This window comes from Rhodamnia argentea, chromosome 1, assembly GCF_020921035.1.
Source record: "Rhodamnia argentea isolate NSW1041297 chromosome 1, ASM2092103v1, whole genome shotgun sequence".
Lineage (NCBI taxonomy): Eukaryota > Viridiplantae > Streptophyta > Magnoliopsida > Myrtales > Myrtaceae > Rhodamnia > Rhodamnia argentea.
The window spans coordinates 241,812-260,993 of NC_063150.1; the positions used below are offsets into that span (position 1 = coordinate 241,812).

General features: G+C 38.1%; 2 protein-coding genes across 2 annotated transcripts; both read right to left on the reverse strand.

The window, feature by feature from the left end:
* Positions 1-12,639: 12,639 nt before the first annotated feature.
* Positions 12,640-13,590, reverse strand: LOC115745288. Its single transcript, XM_030680754.2, has 3 exons — positions 13,510-13,590; positions 13,297-13,469; positions 12,640-12,987 (listed from the first exon to the last, which is right to left on the reverse strand). The coding sequence occupies exons 2-3, from the start codon at positions 13,449-13,451 to the stop codon at positions 12,756-12,758; spliced, it is 387 nt and encodes a 128-aa protein (XP_030536614.1). The 5' UTR covers positions 13,452-13,469; positions 13,510-13,590; the 3' UTR covers positions 12,640-12,755.
* Positions 13,591-13,982: 392 nt separating this feature from the next.
* On the reverse strand, positions 13,983-17,567 carry LOC115745308 (60S ribosomal protein L5-like). The gene is made up of 9 exons (XM_030680788.2): positions 17,419-17,567; positions 16,833-16,902; positions 16,649-16,740; positions 16,060-16,186; positions 15,861-15,940; positions 15,654-15,770; positions 14,801-14,935; positions 14,550-14,719; positions 13,983-14,247 (listed from the first exon to the last, which is right to left on the reverse strand). The coding sequence occupies exons 1-9, from the start codon at positions 17,419-17,421 to the stop codon at positions 14,139-14,141; spliced, it is 903 nt and encodes a 300-aa protein (XP_030536648.1). The 5' UTR covers positions 17,422-17,567; the 3' UTR covers positions 13,983-14,138.
* Between the last annotated feature and the right edge of the window lie 1,615 nt (positions 17,568-19,182).

Below are 19,182 nucleotides of genomic sequence, written 5' to 3' on the forward strand. Positions count from 1 at the left end.
CAGTGATCACTCAGAGAGAGAGAGAGAGAGACACTAGTGTCTTGTTTTTGAGAAGACGATGAGCTGTTCTACCTCTGTTTGACACCACGCTGCAGACTACAGAGGAGTGAAAGTGAAAGCCACTTTGAGAAAAGCCCCTCCTTTCTTCCCCCCTCTCTCTCTCTCTGTCTTACCCCACACCTTCATTCACCAAAAGGCAAAAGCACAAAAAAAAAAATCAAAAAAGAGAGGAGGGAAAGCTTTCTTGAATCTTTTGCCCAACGCACACACGTAGGTGAAGGTGAAGTTGAACATTTGAGGGCATAAAAAGAAGAAAATCTTTGGGGATTGTCCTTATTCTCCGGGAGGGTTAATGATAGACTGCGAAAGTGCGAATATATTATATGCAGGAAATGCGAATCCGAACAAACCTTTTTTCTGGGTTTCTTTTGTTTGGTTCTGGCCAAAAAGGAGGTGAGTATTTTCCTCCATCTGCACGCCTCACGCGCACACACTCTGTTTTCCTCTTTTCACCGTCTCCCTCTTTTCCTGACGCTCCCCTTATGGGAGTGGTCCCCCAAGTTGACACCCAAGATGTTGACTTTTGATTTCATTTGGATCTTGTTAACAATAGTTTAGGATACTTGTTAAAGCAACCGATTCAAAAACTTTACAGATTTAAGCAAAATGCTTTACTGGCAGTAACGATACAATCTTAACCATAAATTTACATATTATCATCGCGTGTTTTATATAAAATATTTATTGATTATGTGATCGTGTGGTAAAAAATAACTAGCAGTATTATCAGTACGTGAGGCTAGTCCCGTGTTATGCGTAATCAGTGCCTCGAATTCTTTCTATTTAAAATTTGAAGAGCATTTTAAACAGACTGAAATTGAAAGTGCACTTCCCTAATTAGTTCATGTTACCGTTTGTTATAAGACGATGATATACGAGCTGTTGACGACTTGACCTGAGTAGTAGATGGTAAACTTTGGCCCTTGGACCCGGTTCAAAGTAGATATTTCCCTACTCGATCAAAAGAGGTGGTTGGCGTGCATTTTAGTGAACCGGATAAATTGTAATGAATGATGCTACGAATCTTACTTAAAGCTCACATCTTTTAGGTGGCATTAGGTCCGTGCAAAACGTTCTACATAACTAGTGGAACGAATCAAATCCAATAGATAAATTTGACATTCGAGCTACGAAAGAGAAAAATGGTTTGTCTAGAGCACCGTCCAAAAAAACCTATTGCAATCGACTGGGGCCATACGACCCGGTTCCAATTAATCATTTGCCCCCATTAGATCAAGTCGTAATCAGCGAAGGCGAGCTCGGCTCAATTGAGTTTTTTAGTGAGCTCAACTTGGGCTGCATTAGCTAGTAAATTTTGTTTAAGCTCGAGCTCGGAATCCGAAAGCAAAACTGAAATTGAAGGCGCTGTCTATTCATCTCCAAAATCAGTTAATCATACGAGAAGATACCCATTAGATTTAGGCACGTGTGAATTGTTCCGAGTCAAACTCTTTTCAAGCTTTAGCCGTACTCGAAGTCGGAACTCAAGGACGACCTAGCTGTCTTCATTACAACCGAGCCCCACTCATTTTCCCTTTTATTTCTCGAAATCACACGTTGCCTGCCTGCCTGCCTGGAAAGTCTTGCATGCAGTGAACATTAAATTCCGTCGCTTTGCTGACTTTTGAACTTGCTGAGTAAATTACGAACTCCACCTCGTCAGAATCTGTAAATCCCAAAATATCCAACAAACAAAGCTCATATTCCGACATTTAATCTCGAATTTCATCGTCTAACGAAGTGAAAAATTCAATGAAAACTAAAGTCATCAGAAATGTTGCTGTAAGTGCACTCATGACCCGTGTTTAGTCATCAGAAAACTAAACTCACGAAAGTACGTTGAGTTTCGATGTACCGGTTAGGCATAACAGTAGAAAAAACAGTAAATTGAGAATAACAATGTTTTCTTTTTAATTTAGTATTTAGGACTCTAGTTCACGAAAAAAAATCGGGACAAATACGTTGAAATTCCTAAAACTTATCATGAAAATATAATTGAGTCTCAAAATTATCAAAAAGTATAATCAAGTTTTAAAATTTATCACGAAAGTGCAATTAACTCATAAAAATTTCAAAAAATGTAAATAAAATCATAAAACTTATTTAATTGGTGAAGTCAAGTCATTTCACTGACCATACCTTTTGAAAATTTTAAAACTCGATTTCAATTTTATGATAAATTTTAAAATTTAATTACATATTTTGAAAATTTTGAAACTCAATTTTCATAATGAATTTTAAATTTTTCGACGCATTTATCTCAAATTTTTTACCATGTCTCTCCATAATTCACGAGGGATTACTCTCAAGGATTGGCGGGAGCCGAGACGGCGTCGTACGCAGTCGGCGAGACCAAAAAAATAATAGAAAAAAAAAAAAGGAGAGTGGCCCCACGTCACGTCGCATCACAAGGCCCAAGACCGGACAATGTCGTGAGAAAAATGGTGAACCCGTGAATCATTGGAGGGGTAAATTTGTAAATAATTGTGTTTGGATTTGGCTTCCAAAGCACGTGACAATAGGAGGCTCTTTCTCTATTCCTGCATAATCCTCGGAACAGTCGATGTCAATAATTTAAAGGACCTTTTCTTTTGGCTGAAAATAATTTAAAGGACTTTTTTTTTTTTGGGTCCAATTTTAAAGGACTTCACCAGCATAAAATTTTAGCACGAGCATAAATTTAATCGTGTAAAATGTTGACCAACTTTGGTCCTAAACATAACCTTAAAAGGTTTAATCTGAATTTTGAAATGTAAAACTTTCAGATTATTCTCTAGGATGAAGGAAAAAAATATGTTTTCTCTCAATTTGGGGTTGTCGCGACCTAAAAATTAATTTAGGTTAATGGATTATTAGGTTAGTTTTATTAGGTTAATTAGATGAATTAACTAACCTAATACGGACTCTCCCAAGCCCTACCAATTCGCAACTTAGGTTTGATTTTTTTTTTTTTTTGTAGAAACCACCACTAATCTTTTTTGGTAGGTAGATTAGATACCTAAATAAAGTACGGGAGAATACTTTATTTTCTGCTAACCGTAGATTTAGGGTTCGGGAACTTGATTATGTTAATTTTTAATTAACACTCTTTCGGTACCGGATTTCATGAAAATGTTTTTTCTTGATTGATGATGCGAAATGAATGTTTTTTTTTTTTTCATTTTCCCTTTTATTATTTTTTTTTTTTTTTGAATTTCTTTTAAGCTTGAATTTGGACAAAGTTAAACAAAAATGCCCATAATACACCTTAAAATCCGATTTTTCGATAAATTTTCTCATTCCCGAAGATCCGGGCTAGAGCGAAATTTTATTCGCTATATTCTCGGGGATTCGAGCTAGTATGTGGATAGTGGTATAAGATATCAACATCCCTTCTCGCCAAAGGACAGAATACGAAATCTTATATTAAATTGCCGTCCCACCCCATTAAGATTATGCTTAAGGCTTGCAATTTAATATTCCGACGGGACTAGGTACCAGGGGAGCATACATTATAGGCAGCTTTGTTTAAAGATATGCAAATATTTATTGAATTTCTGAAAATCTTAGGGGATTCCAGAATTTTCAAGGAGATAAGATCCTGTCCACAAAGGATTCGCATATCTTTTAATTTTAAGAAAGTTATCTCTTAGAATTTTCAGGATAATTGATGTAACTTCCTAATCTTAAAGATTTCTTCAACATTTCCGAAAATTTTGATTAGGTCATGAGAAATTGTTCTAATATTTCGAAAATATGTCGATATCTTACAAGATGTGATTAAAATTCAGATTCCATCACTAGAAGATATGTAAAAGATCCAAGAAGATAAGCATCATATCTCAAGAGTCACTCAGAAATTTCGAACATACAAGATTTGGCGACAAAATTGTTCAAGGATATGCTCATAGTGATCTAGAAATATATATGCTCAATATCCCCAAGATATATTTCAAGTTCATAAATTAAAATTGAGCAACATAACTTATCCGAAAAAATCAATTTCCATATTCATCAACAATTTGTTCACATCCAAGGAATGCAAACATTCTCCCGAATATATCGAGATAAGGATGTTACCTATTAGGAAATAAAATTTCCTAATTTAGAATTTTTTATTCTGAAAACATGTCGAATGAATCCAATTAAAACCCAACTTTTGAAACTTGTGATAAAATTAGGGTTTTGATTTTTAGGTCATACGAAATAATTGCTTCTTGAATTTCCGAAAAAACTGCGTTTTAGTCCAAAGACAACAGCAATTCAATATGGAATTCATGCAAAATCTGCGTAGAAATAGTCAAGAAACTTACCTTTATGCTCCCCCCAAAAATCTGCATGGTTAGAAATCATAAAACACACCAAAAGCGGACTTGATTAAGACAAAACAGCATGCAAAATAGCGCGAAACAGCATGCAAAACAGCACGAAACAGCATTAAAATGATGGCAAAACAACTTGTTTTTCAACTCAAAAAATCATCAAGTAGATCTGCAAAAGTATAGGGAGATTACCTTGAATCGAGCCCGTAAATCTGTACTTCAAGAGTAACGAATTCGCCTAAAAATTGTCTCTAAATGGTGATGTTTTTCACTCCAAACAGCAGTAGAACAGCCCCCTAAGATCAGCAAAATCGTTTCCTGGACAGCAACTCGAACCCTCAGAAATTGTGATTCTTCCGCCGAAGGAGCTTTTTGCCGAGAACCTCTTTCTTTTTCCCCTCAACTCTCACGTGAATACTCTAAATTTTCTGAACGTGTGAATTGTCTTCCCCTCCTAAACCCTAGGCATAACTGTGTATTTATAGAACAAATGGTTGCATGCAAGCATAGGGTTTACCGACGACTATTCGATTCAAAAACTCTTATTAGATATCGATCGTCGGATTGAAAATTCTGACTTTTGAAGAGTCCTATTTATTAAAAATAGCTAGAATTTTCGTCCAAATGAGGACTCCCACAAGTTGGACCAAAATCCTAGGCTTTTGTGGGCTCATTTTGTCATTCCGGACCCAATTGGACATTAACTAATCAAATGGATAATTAATTTATGCCTTTTTGCAATTTTAAGAGCTCAAACGGGTTGTTTTAAGTCCAAAATTATGATGAAAAATTCGGCATCCCTTCTAAGCCTCATTCGAAATTTTCAAACTAGTCTGGTCCAGCCGCCTATCAAATTAAGCTCAATTGACCCGGCATCCGACCTTAAATGCCATAACATGCTTTTGGTGACAGTAAAACAAATATGTTATGCATGATAAAATTATTTTTGTGAGAACCATTACTAATTCTCATTTTTATGAAATGATAAATTAAAATTAAAATTTAGGTGTCAACAGGGGTAACCATGGGAAGGCAAATTCCACATCAATCCGGTTGGCTACCATGGAATAAACAGATATGATAGCCTCTCGCATTTGGGATGAGTTATTAGAGTTTCAGTTCTCGCAGAATCGGGTTGTGCTTCGTACAGTGCTTGTTAACTAGCTTGTTGACTACGTACCTCCGGTTAAGAAGCACTAGGCAAGAATCGCATTTTGATTTCATAACACTAACCCCGCCAGTGTCTCTCAAAGACTTAGTAATTTTATGATTCAGCATCCATAACAAGTGTTCCGAAAACATCTTCGATATAATTTTTTTTCTCATGTAACCCATTCGCGATTTGCTAACAAATCCCTGGCCTGCATCGACTTTTTCGCAACGAAAGTAAGTTTTAGATCATATGATCTTTCGTATCTCTTGTCGTGGGGTCTCTTGGGAGGACACCATATTCGGTTCTCTGTCATCCTTTCATCATCATAATATCTCTCTACAAATACTTTTCCAACTAATCCGACTCTTCACTTCGACCAAAAAAAAAATCCGACTCTTCACACTGCATATGATGCTTTGTATGAGAATCCGATTACCTCACTTGTTGATCTTCTCGTATGTCACTCTGATAGGATAAAAAACCATCCTGGGCGATCTCAGTGATCTTCCGTATCACTATCACGAACATCAGTCTTATCGAGAGGCTCGTTCGTTCGGACGCTAATTAGCATTAAAAATACGTCCGAGGGATTGGAGGCTTTGGAAGACACTCAAACAATAGGACTCCGTTGGTCTTTCTTGTCCGAAAAAGTTACCATATGTTGCAATTGCTTAACTTTACATCTGCTCTTTCTCCACTGGCTGTTGTTACAGCTCGTGGTCGTAACTTATCACACGAGGATGTCCAAAAATGCCTTCTTAAATGGTAATCTTCAAGAACAACTTTAGATGAAAAACCCCGCCCCCCTCCCCTTCCCGACATGACTGTCCTCCTGTCAAGGTTTCTTGTCTTCACTGAGCCTTGTACAGCTTGAAGCAACCACCACGTGTATGGTTCTCTCAAAATTCAATACTATTGCTTAACAATATTTGGAAATATGATCGATGCGACATCTTCCTACTACTCAACATGTTGATGGCATGACCATAACTGATCACAACACTTTTGATATTTTAAATTTTCAATAATAGTTGAGTCATCATTTTGAGATGAAAGATTTGTGTTAATTAAGTGATACTCCTGGGTGTGTGTTGATGATAAGATCATAACTGGTCATGACACTTTTGATGTTTTGAATTTTTAGCGATAGTTGAGTCATCGTTTTGAGATGAAAGATCCGAGCTAGTTAAGTGATGCTTCTGATGTGTCCTCCGACTCTCCATAAATACTGTCTTACTCAAAACGAATATGCTTCTCGATCTAATTTCTCGTGCTCCATTGATGGACAGTAAGATCTCTTTGATTTCTCTCGAAGGAAATGCCGAGTTGAATGCTTGAGATGGCCAACCATTTGAAGATGCTATCTTGTATCATCAGTTTGTGTCCAATTTTCATTGCGGTCTGTTTTATCGAGGAAACAGACCATCACAAAGAAAATTACTCAAAAGTTCCTCATGGTAGACACCTCGGCTGTGGCATTTGAACTTTCAAATCTAACCAACTTTGACCCAAGGTCAAACCTATTTGAAAACATGATCACATGGTGCAGTTGGATGGTACTTGCCAAAATTGTTCCTAAACGAGGGCGCTTTCTTGCCCTACCCGTGGCACGGCCTGCATAGGATTAAATGATTGTAGGTGCTTCAAGATTGATTATGACCACTATCTCATTCTTTGTATAGGTCTATGACCCTCTCGTTGCACAATTAATGATGACCATGATTAATTAATTCAGGAGTTACCTGAGGTATATTTATTCTCTGAGGATCCAACATTTGCCATGGCCTACGCACGTGGCAACCCGTAAGTGCAATTTTAAGCCGTGGGATAGGGGGAAAATGTCGAAGAGAAAGTGAGTATTAGAATATATATAATGGTTTACCCTAATGTTCAATTACTAGGCAATAATTTAGCTGGATTGATTGTTGATTAGGCCATTAATACACAAGCCATGGGTCTCCATCCATGAGGAAAAGAAAAGACAACATAGCATCACTATCAGAAGTTGCTGCATATGATTGAATGCCAATGGTTGCGTCTTTGCATCTTGTCTGTCCTTTTTCTATATGATTTTCCTCTTCCTTGCAATTCACAACTTACCTAATGCCCTCTCTCTCTCTCTCTCTCTCTCTCTCTCTCTCTCTCTCTCAAGTGAGTACAAACAGAACCGGAATTTCTAAAGATTTACTATTATATTGTACAACAATTGATTTTGCAATAATTTTGTGCGTGATTAGGAAGTTTTTACGAAATGTTACGACATTCCCGTACTTACTAAAGACGGTACATCATGGTGTATTAATGAATGTGAAAACGGGTTTTAAGTTTTGATTCGCGTACAAAATCTTAGACTACTTGTATCCTATGCTTCTTTTGAAAAATTGATGGGATATAACAAGGACATAGACATATATCATCTGCATCTCTATACTGTGTGGCTCATGGCCTACAACTGCAACTGCTACCTAATGGTCGCTTTCCTTCAATCTACGTTTGAGTCTAAAATGACCACGTCCGAGTATGTGTGGGGGGGTGTTCGTGCGCGCGTGTTTTTATTAATATTGTGTTTTGATGACTCGGGAATACACACGTGAAGACAAGCCCCAACTCGAAAACCATGGAGAGTTTCATGAATTAGTTAAGCACATGCCATTTAGCCTGCGCACGTGCCCTTGATTGAGAGTAATCGGGGTACATAAATAAGTGAGATTCAAACGGCTGACCTGACCTCTAGTTTTGATGGAAATCCTCCAACACCACAGCCAATCACAATTGTAGACGATTTGATCTATAAAACAACCAATACAGTTTGATTCATCGCCTCAACTTAGTAGTACCTCTAGAGTCCACTTCTTCCCCATACTACGAGTGAAAAAGAAAATGTAAAGACTACCGTTAAAGCAGCCCAAGCAAGACTTACTAAATCCATGTAAATTTTGCCCCCTATCTTTATGAATGAATTATTCCATTATTGTTCACTAATAATAGTGGAACCACTGGCATAGAGTCAAAAAGGGATTATGACCCAACACCATTGATCAAAGGCTCTAGTAAATTTGTTTTTAACAAATTCTTAAAATTCTTATAGGAATTTTTTTTTTCTAGTAGAATCGGAAAACGTTAAGCATAAGCAAAATATGCAGTGACCTGTTTAGAAGTATCAGTGGAATCTTCCTAAGATGTAGGAATAATAAGACCTATTCCATCTTTTCTTGTGTTTATCTTTAGAAAAGGTATAAAAATCTAAAAAATAGAATGTCAAGATAGATCGTTATTTATCACACTCTTTTATTTCTCATTTGATCTAATTCTTATTGTCTAAGGATTGTCCCTATGAAATAATCGGAGAACCACCTATTCCATTCTTGACTAGGGTTTATTTTATTGAAAAGAAAGAATTTCTTTTTTTCATTTCAATTTTAGAAAGAAGCCAATTTTCCATCGAATTGTTATTGGATACTGAGGACTTAGAGACTCTTCTGAGTCTGTATAGAAAGTATCTTCAACCACTTTCCACAACCACTAATTCGATTTTCCGTCGGGCTATCCAATCTAATTCACGATCCGGTAATTAAACACCACATTAGTAGTGGAAGGGAATCAATAAATATTTATATGAGAACCCTTTCACCACTATAATCTGTCCTCGAATCCTAGAGGCAAGGATTTAGAGCACTTTAGCTTTTAAGAGCCAAACTTTTAGATGTTTAGGACCCAGAAAGCAAGTCTCAAGAGTCCTTTTACTTTGTTTGCTTGTGCTGGAGAAAAATTCAGCGAGTTATATCAGCAAAACGAAATAAGAGATTTGGAGTTTTTTCTTGATCAAGCGACACCCGGATTTGAACTGGGGAAAAAGGATTTGCACTCCCCCGCCTTACCGCTCGGCCATACCGCCAAAAAAAATGTATGATATCCTACAAAATAGCTGAAAAAGTCTCCCTTTGTTTGCATCAAGGGGGGATTCCTAAACTTCTTTTTTTATTAGACTTGCATCTTGAATCCCGTTTTCTTAAATTGAACCCTTACCCGAAAAGAAAAAAATCCTTCCCAATTTCCATTATATTATAACATAGCAAATAGAAGTATATGTAAACACAGAACATAAATCGTTATCCAAATATCTAATTGGATATCATATCTATATATGATGCCTATAGAGAATTATCAGTAAATTGCAGTGCTTCAATTTTTCGTTCAATAAATGGAATAGAAAATGGAAATTTTGATATAGCATAGCACACGCTGTCCCGAATAGAACTTTGAAACATAGATAGCTATCTACACGTGGTTAATAAATAAAAACTTTATTACTATGTTACGCCCTTCGATCGTATTCTACTAAAAAAATGTAAAATAAAAGTCTCTCTCTTTTATGCAAATCATTTTTTAAAAAATAGAATCCATGAAAAAAGTTAAGTGCTAAAAAAATATCAACTCTATATGTTTTTATGATTATAACGTCTTTATATCATCGAACGGATTAAATCCTAAATCTGTTTATTTTTCCGGTATCCAATTGGATTAGAATATGTAATATCATAATAATGGTAGAAATGGAATCACTTTTTTTTATATATATATTCTATCCAAAACTCCATAGGTCTAAGTGGCATTTATTAATTCCGTTCGATTTTCTATCTGTCACAAAGTCCAATTTGAATATCAAATTTTCTTTGTTCTGTCGTTCATATGCATTTAATACATTCCATATATGGGGGTGGGTCAAATTTCACGCGATTCGGTAAACAAAATAGAAATTCCATCATTGCTAAATAAATCTATATGATTTGATGAAGAATGGGTCCATAATGGAATTTTTTTAGAAAAGGAAATTCAAAATGCTCGGGGATGGAAATGAGGGAATATCTACAATACCTGGTTTTAATCATATACAATTTGAAGGATTTTGTAGATTTCTTGATCATGGTTTAACATAAGAACTTTATAAGTTTACAAAAATTGAAGATACAAATAAAAAAAATTGAATTTCAATTATTTGTGGAAACATATCAATTGGTAGAACCTTTGATAAAAGAAAGAGATGTTGTATGTGAATCACTCACATATTCTTCTAAATTATATGTATCTGCAGGATTAATTTGGAAAAACAGTAGGGATATGCAAGAACAAACTCTTTTTATTGGAAACATTCCTTTAATGAATTCCTTGGGAACTTCAATAGTAAATGGAATATACAGAATTGTGATCAATCAAATATTGCAAAGTCCCGGTATATATTACCGGTCAGAATTGGACCATAACGGAATTTCGGTCTATACCGGGACCAAAATATCAGATTGGGGAGGAAGATTAGAATTAGAGATTGATTGAAAAGCAAGGACATGGGCTCGTGTGAGTAGGAAATAGAAAATATCTATTCTAATTCTATCATCAGCTATGGATTCGAACCTAAGAAAAATTCTAGAGAATATTTGCTATCCTAAAATTTTCTTGTCTTTCCTAAACGACAAAGAGAAAAAAAAAAATGGGGTCAAAAGAAAATGCCATTTTGGAGTTTTATCAATAATTTGCTTGTGTAGGCGGAGATTTGCCTTTGAATAAAAGGAGTCAAGTATTAGTATTTCACGTCACGTTTACAATTATAATTGGCCCCGATGCCGCTATCCAGCTTGTCGACATCTCTATTCTACCTTGTTCTTTGACATTCCTCACTTTACTTTTGAAAGGATTAGTATTTCACACTAGTAACATCGGAAGCCGGATGAAGCCATAAAGTGCTTGAGAGGAACATGGAACAATTTCAATTGATACTCCAATGCCAGGAGGTCGGTGAGGAATGTCGGAGTTATTCGAAGTTGCTGGAAGTTGAAGGACGTGCACACATGTCTGTCATTTATGGAGACTCAATGAAATACTGAACTTTGAGGAGTCCACAGGTAGAGAATAGCCAACGGTGAGAAGCCGCTTCAATAATTGAATAAACAGAGATTCATAGTGAGAGGTATAAAATGGTTAGAGGACAAAATAATGGCACGTGGCAAACCAATTGGCGGTGAATGGAATGCCCCATGTAAGGAGGACGATGGGTTGTCCCATGTCCGGAGGACACGGGTCGATATCGAGTGTATTAGAGAAGGTTAAGGAACAAGGTGAGTCATTCCTAACATGGGATGCTTCCAAGTTCATCAAATAAAAAAAAAAACTCTCTATGACCTCCTAATCGGACAGAGATAACTTAAGACGTCATCTCTAATTCTAAGCTATCCTTGCATAAAACTTTGCTTTGTGAAGCAAGCCTAGAACAAATCCTCAAGCAAAGGTCATTTGTCAGCAAATCTGAGAGACACAAGCATCTACTATGCATAAGTAAGAAAAATGACTAAATTATGCATTTACGAACTTATATTATATGAAAATTATCCAACACCTCAGATGGGATGAAAATATCCGGGTTACAATCCGGCGAGATATCTTATTCGGGCGAACAAATGCTGCTTATGACTCAACAGAGAGAAAAAGGAGGGAATTGATGTGAATCTACTACTACAACTACTGGTAAGGATCGCAAACGAGGAAGGAGACTTTCTTTCTGACGATGGTTGGACCATCATGCATCGGTTCATGTGTATTTGCAAATTTCATCAAAAGGGGGTAAAGAAAAGGAAAAAGAAATGAGATAGAGACATTAAAAAAAAAAAAAAGAATTGCAGTCGATGCGACGTCAAAGTTTTAAGAGGTCTCTTTCCCTCTTTTCATTGCAACCACTTTTGTTTCAATTATTGGAAATTTTTTGGGGCCAATTCAATCATTGTGATCGAATCGCGCAATAGAATGGACCTCTCTTTTTGGGGGCCAGACAAAGTTCTTTTTATGGGCTTCAAGGGTTTGGATACTAGATTCCGGTCCATGACCAACTTATCGTATTATGTCGTATCTTATCCCGTCAATAGGTTATGTTTGATGCACAAACAGTGGTCTCAAATTGTTTTCCTTTTTCCTTAGGCACTCCCTACATGTGCTCGGCCCTCAAAGTTGCGAATGATGCTTCGAGTACTACTCATTTGCCTTACCAAACATTTGCAAGCACTAGTAAGTACTAAGTAGCTCAACTCAAGCGCTAGAAAGGTCGCGATATCGACCAAGAATTCGGATGCACGAGCTCATATGAGTCTAGTCGGTACAAGTTATCAGCTGTCGTAATTGAAGAGATTGCGAGAAAATGTGTGCTCGACGATTGAACTTTCTCCGCAAGAATAGACACTGAAGATTCTTTAGGATGACTATTCACTTGACGGATTTACTGGCTTCCCTTTCTCCCTTAGCTTGGCGATGGATTCTTTCATGGCTTCTTTCCTCTTTTTGCTGGCTAGTATCTTCGCCTGAACACCGCTCACATTTGGGTCCCTTTTCTCCTCCGGTGGAGATGGCGGCGGCCTTCTCGCGGCTGCTGTCACCCTCTGCTCCCCGATGCCCAAGCTCAATGAACCAACCACGAATCCAAGCGCAACGCTCCTGTGCTTAACATATTTTTTGTTGAAGACGAAGCAATAATGAAATGAAAATGTGCATTGGGATGATTTCGAAGTGGCATTCCTAATTCTGGCAATAAAATGGCATTGTTGAGTCCTAACCACAGGGGGGCAAAGAGTTATCATCCCTGATAGTGTAAGAAAATGAAATTTGAAAGGCTCTTTTGCCGAGTCACACATTAAACTAGAATGATATTTGAACGACTTCTTTTGTCAAATTAGAAGCAATAGTTATACGCAGATGTCTCTCCAGATTTGAGTCGACCATGAAAATGTGAACACGGAAACAAACCTGCGGTGGATTCGGATTAGTTTGTCATCAGGGCCTTGCTGGCACGCTCTAAGAACTCCTGCAATCGATGGAGGCAATGTCTTCTGATTCGATTTGCTTGAGAGGGCGGTGGCCGCGGCCAGAGGCGGAGATGCTGGGTTTAGTGAATGACTCATGGTTTGGAGGCTACTCAATTTTTTTTTTTTTTTCCCCTCTTGCGATTCTTTTGGTCCAAAAGAGGGTGGCCGAGTCTTGTGGAGTTAAAAACGGTAATGTGGAGAGGAACTGATGAGAGTCCGAAGTGGATAGTGTTTTGAGCTTGGACATCAACAAAAGGAGGAAATTCATTGGTGGAAACTAGATAGCTTTCTCACGCGTGGGCCCTTATGAGTGGCTAGGTTCGTTCAGCCTCTTGGGGCTTTCACTTGGAATATGTTCTTTTGATTCTCTCTCGCATTGAGATCCACCAATTTCTTGACCCCGTTACTTTACGAAATAAAAGACGCGATTGCGATTCCACCTTGCAGTGGTTTCAAGTTATGCTGCACTTGAGCTTTTTTGGGCAATTCATGGGTGGATACACTAGTTCAACACTATCATAAGTATATGGACTAAGCACAAACATCATTTTATGCCATCTGAGCCTGAACACAGAACCCATGAGCAAGTGGTATGCAAAACCAGGATGTCAGCAGTTTGATCTGCAATTATTGATAAACCCAAACCCAGAATTAAAACTTCCACTCATTCCAAAATTCCGATATGAGGTCGACATCAAACAAAAAAACAAATAGAGAAAACCAAAAAGGTTACAAAGTGCTAAAAGTACTAAGTTCTGAAATCAAAGTTGCAAATACATAATTTCACTCATCATCATCATCCTCCTCCTCTCCAGCAGCTGAGTTGAGGGCATTCAGGCGTTCTATCAATTTCTGTTTCCTTTCCTCATAGGTTAGCTTCTTCAAGTTAAACCTATTCAAAGATGAAAGGTAAGTGTCACACGGCCAGTCAGAAATGCAAACAAATGATCCATTAAGATATCCAATTGGTGGACATGCAAATAAGGTAAGGAAACTAGTGATAGAAAGCATTCCTAGGACATGGCACACAAAAGGTGAAAAACATCCAGGTTATTTCATTTGTAAAATGGCATTTCTACTTTAAGGCAAGACGACTATAATAAATGACAACATATCAAATCCAACATCAGACAAGTAAATAATACAGAACAACTGAAAATATGGCTGTCATAAGTAATAAATGCAGTGTCTAACCTCTTGTGTTCCTTGGGTGCCGGCTTCTCAGGCTTCTTTACTGTGGGATCCGCCCGTATCGCAGCATGGACTTTCTTGTACAAAGCTTCAAAATCATCTGGCTCTATTCCTTTCTTAATATATTCACTGAAGTGAGACTGATACTTTTCTGGCTCATCTTCCATCAGAGACTGAAAAAAGGAAGAGGCAAACTACTAATTCCGCTTTATAAGTGAGGAGGAAAAGTGAAAGAAATGGTAAACAAAGCTTACCGACATATATGCGGAAACATGGCCACCATAGATATATTTGCGGTGGACTTCAGTATCAAGCTGCTTGCTATCCTTTGAGAAACCAGCGAATCGCTTGTCGCTGTGAGGAATATCAAGACCTCCATCCAATGCTCCCTGCCGAATAATTTAACACAAACTATACGTATCCTTATTTCATTTAAACACTTTATCGAGCATGTTATACCTGCAATTACCAATAAGACAGATTTTGTTTCGGGAAAAATGGACGGATAAAATCCCACTCTAGAGGTCAACAAGAAATCAAGCCATGTAGCTTGTGTCAAATTTAAATAACTCACAACACAATTCTTACTGACACTTTATCCTTATTTCTTATAACAGTATATCAAGCATGTTATACCCGCAATTGCCAATAACACAGAATTTGTTTAGGGTAAAATGGACGGATAAAATCCTACTCTAGAAGTCAACAAGAAATCAAATCATGCAGCTTGACCAAATAGCTCACAACACAATTCAATAAAACCGATGAGAATCACAGAAAACATTTAATGAATTGCCACAGAAACTTGTCTGAGGAAATACAGCATGCCCAGGTCGGTCAAAGTATTTCCCATCATTTTGGCTATAAATCCCTGCATCGCATTTTTCTGTCAACTTATGAGGAACCACATCAAGAATTGCTCGATCAATCAACTCAAGTTACTGGTAAATTTCATGGATTATAGTTTTTGGGATAAAGGAATTTTGTGCAAATATTGTAGGATCTTGGTTTTTTCTCGATATATTTACTCATGTATATCTCAAAGGCCAATCCAGTGTTAATAACTGAAAATCAATGAGAAGAGGTACCAAACTGTACAGAAAATACCTTCAAAGCACCGAACACACGGTTGCCGGTTGTTGTTCTCAAAAGGCCGACATCGAGGAGAGCGCGGAAGGGCCTCCTGCTCTCAGCAGGTTCGACTGTGAAATCCTCCCCAGTAGCCTAGCACAAAAAAAAAAAATTGAATTTTATTTTACAAGTGTACGCATAGAAGAGGATTCCACAAGATGATTGGGCACTGGGAAAGTATACCTCCACATTTCCCTCGTATTCACTATCCATTTCAAGCATTTTCAATACTCTGCGGGCCAACAGCAGGCCAGTGCAATATGCTGAGCACGAGCACCAAGAAAAAAGCATTATCAGGACTGTAAACTAGATATTATTTGACCACATGCCATGCATGTTCAGCCATAAGTGCCAGAAGGGAGGAAAAGAATAAGAAACAAACCAGCTGCATAATTAGTCAGACCAGCTTCCAGCCCATAGGAAGGCAGCTCATGAGAATATGCTGAAGCAAGCACCATATCACCAGCAATGGTGGCTGATATGATTTGGGCAGTGATATCTTTATTGGTCTAAAAACAAGGGTCAAGGTACAAACACTAACTACTTTAAGATGAATAAAACTTAACGTCTTATCAATTCACAAGCCCAAACTAAAGCCCCAATAAGCCCATCTTTGGAGAGGTACATTGAAGAAAAATCATAAAAGAAGTCTGCTCCAATAGGTCCTTAAGCTATTTCAATAATCCTTTGACAAAATGCAGCATACCAAATGAAACTATCATGAGACCACCAAGAATTCAGCCCTCACTGCTCCACAATGAATTTCTCTTGGTTATACAAGAGAATTTAAACTGATGGTGACCCCTCATTCTCTTTTAACTCTCTTTCACCTCTCTAGTAACAGTTAAGAGTATTCATGAATAATTTTCTTCTCACAAAAAATTATAGTAACAGAAAGATGGAAGAAAAAGATGAGAAATTAGCAAATGTCGTGTGCCATCACCAATTGCAATAGATAACATTCAGGATACAAAGCGGACCACAAAGCGGTATTTAGGAGTGTTGTACTTGTTCTTATCCTGATTAATCAGGCGAATCCTTGCTCGGTAGTCAGTCTTCCCCTCTGTTAAAGATTTCTCAGAGAATAGAGGTGATGAGAAACTAAATTACAATTCAACATCAGCATATTTCCTAACAGTGTGAAGCATCATATACCTCTCCTTCGCTTATACTTGACCTGGAAACGCTTAAAATAGGCCCTCGACTTATGAGCCTTTACGAATGCCTGTTTCAAATCGGACGCAAGAAAACATCTCAAACAAACAGATAAACCAACCCAGCACGAAAATTACAAAATAGCAGGAACGGGAAACATGGAAATGTATGAACAGGCAAGCTCCAAAGTTCGATACGAGCAAAGCCCGGAAAAGCGGGAAGCCATATTCTAAACCAATGAAACTGAAATCCACAGAGGAACTTATATGCAACAAATCTGAAGTTGCAGGGTAAGAGCAGAAACCACTCCATAGCTAGATGCATCTCCGATGTCGCCTAGACGCACTGGACTAATACACAAACAACAGACCAAGGCACCGCATTTACCAGACGATGCGCACGAAACAAGGGAATCAAACATGGGAGACAGTAAATCTCGAAAGCAAATGGAGCCAAACTCATAAACATCGACTTCCGGAACTCCAGAGACGATGAGAAACAACCATCTCCGAACGAATCACTCTAAGGTCAGAAGCTAAAGCAGAGAGATCATGCGAAGGAAGTGACAGCAGCGAGAGTTTCTAACCATGTCGGAGACGATGTGGGGTGAGACGGCTGGGAGAGAATGAAGAAGCGGGTTTCCTCTCGAGCAGCAGTGAGAAAAACCCTAGCTCGTCGCGCGTCTCGAGATGAAGCTGACAATTAAAATGCAATGGGGGCGTATCTGTAATTTCGACCGGTGGGTGGGTCTACTGAGCATAGTGAGCAATTCCACATGTGCGATGGGCCCAAAACAAAAGTGACTGAAGTCAAGCCCATTTATAAGCCCATGAAAAAGTGAATGAAGTCAAGCCCATTTAGAAGCCCATGCCATGTCGCATACCTCGTTACTTGGTTTTGTCTAGAGATCCGCTTTCACTTGTCAAGGAAAATCGTTCAAGTCATTATGTTGGTGTGATATCCTTTTGAGCAATGGAAAATCCCCCAAAATACAATTTTGTAGTTAGTACACATCGAGAGCATCTCCAGTACGTTATGATGCGACAGTTCTTCAAATTTAGTGTGTCCTGGATCATCCGAATTCGAAAATTTGATTGCCTAATAGAGTCAACCAACAGTTAAATTTGAGCTCGATTCAACTCAATCGTGCAAGGCTTGATGCTTGGCCTGGCCTTGATTTTTCAAGCTCAAAATCAAACTAATTATGATTATATCAAAGCCGTAGCTAGAATCGAGCAACTCCAATATCCAAAATTAATCTTTCCTCCCAACTCTCAACTTGAAATTTGAGTTTTCGAAAGAAGATAAATTTGCCATCACCTACCTGTGTAGGTGATGGCAATTGAAGGCTGTTTAGTTTAAGGTGTCCAACGATCGGACACATGATGTGTAGGGAAGGGAAGCTACCCCTTTCGCTCAAAGCAGTGTTAGGAGATGAGGGACCATCGTATGCCTTTCTCTTTTTTTTTTGGTCGAAACCATCGTACGGCTTCATGAAGCTCATTTTTTGTAGCATCCCAGGCACCACATACTTGCGTGCTCTTCTTTAATCTGATATTAAATTATAATATAGGCGCATGCGAAAACGATATAGAAAATTAATTAGGCTATACTATTTACAAAACCAACAAATGACATGTGCGCCTGGAATGGGATATGGCCATATAGGTTATATTAATCCGTATTTGTACAAACGAGTGCATGAGAACTAGGGTTATACAAATAGTAACTCCTCCCAAACCATTACCATTATCGTCCATGAGAACCACCATTGCCACCACGCCTGGTTAGCTAATCTGAAAAAGGTTAAACCACGAAAAGTGAGCTATAAGCTTAGCAAGGACAAGTCTAACACGTCAACTATTGGAATCATCAATCACTTATTAGTCATGCCATAACATATTCGGCTGGTACACGAGCAAACCACAAACCATTCAATTCAGGACTAAGATATGATCATCTAAGCATAGTATCAACATGCAAATCATCAAGACTTAATTACACGCCCGTACATAGCTATCGCCGCCCCTATATTGCGACCCACACACGATTCATAGCCAATCTCTTTTGAGACATGCAAACCATTTTCAAGGTCCAGCGCTCACCAACACCGCCTATGCCGCACACCTCACCCACGACTAACCACACACCTCACCCACGGCTCACCGCCTATTCGACGATCCGTCCATTGCATCAGTTCACCCAAACCTCGAGGGGGTCTATCGTACTCAAATTTAAGACATGCAAATAGAATCAACAAACCAACGATTGATGAGTTAGACAAGTCACTCGCTCAATTTCTCACACCAAATGACCACGAAACTGCCGTGCCGAGTTCGAGCTCCTCCTC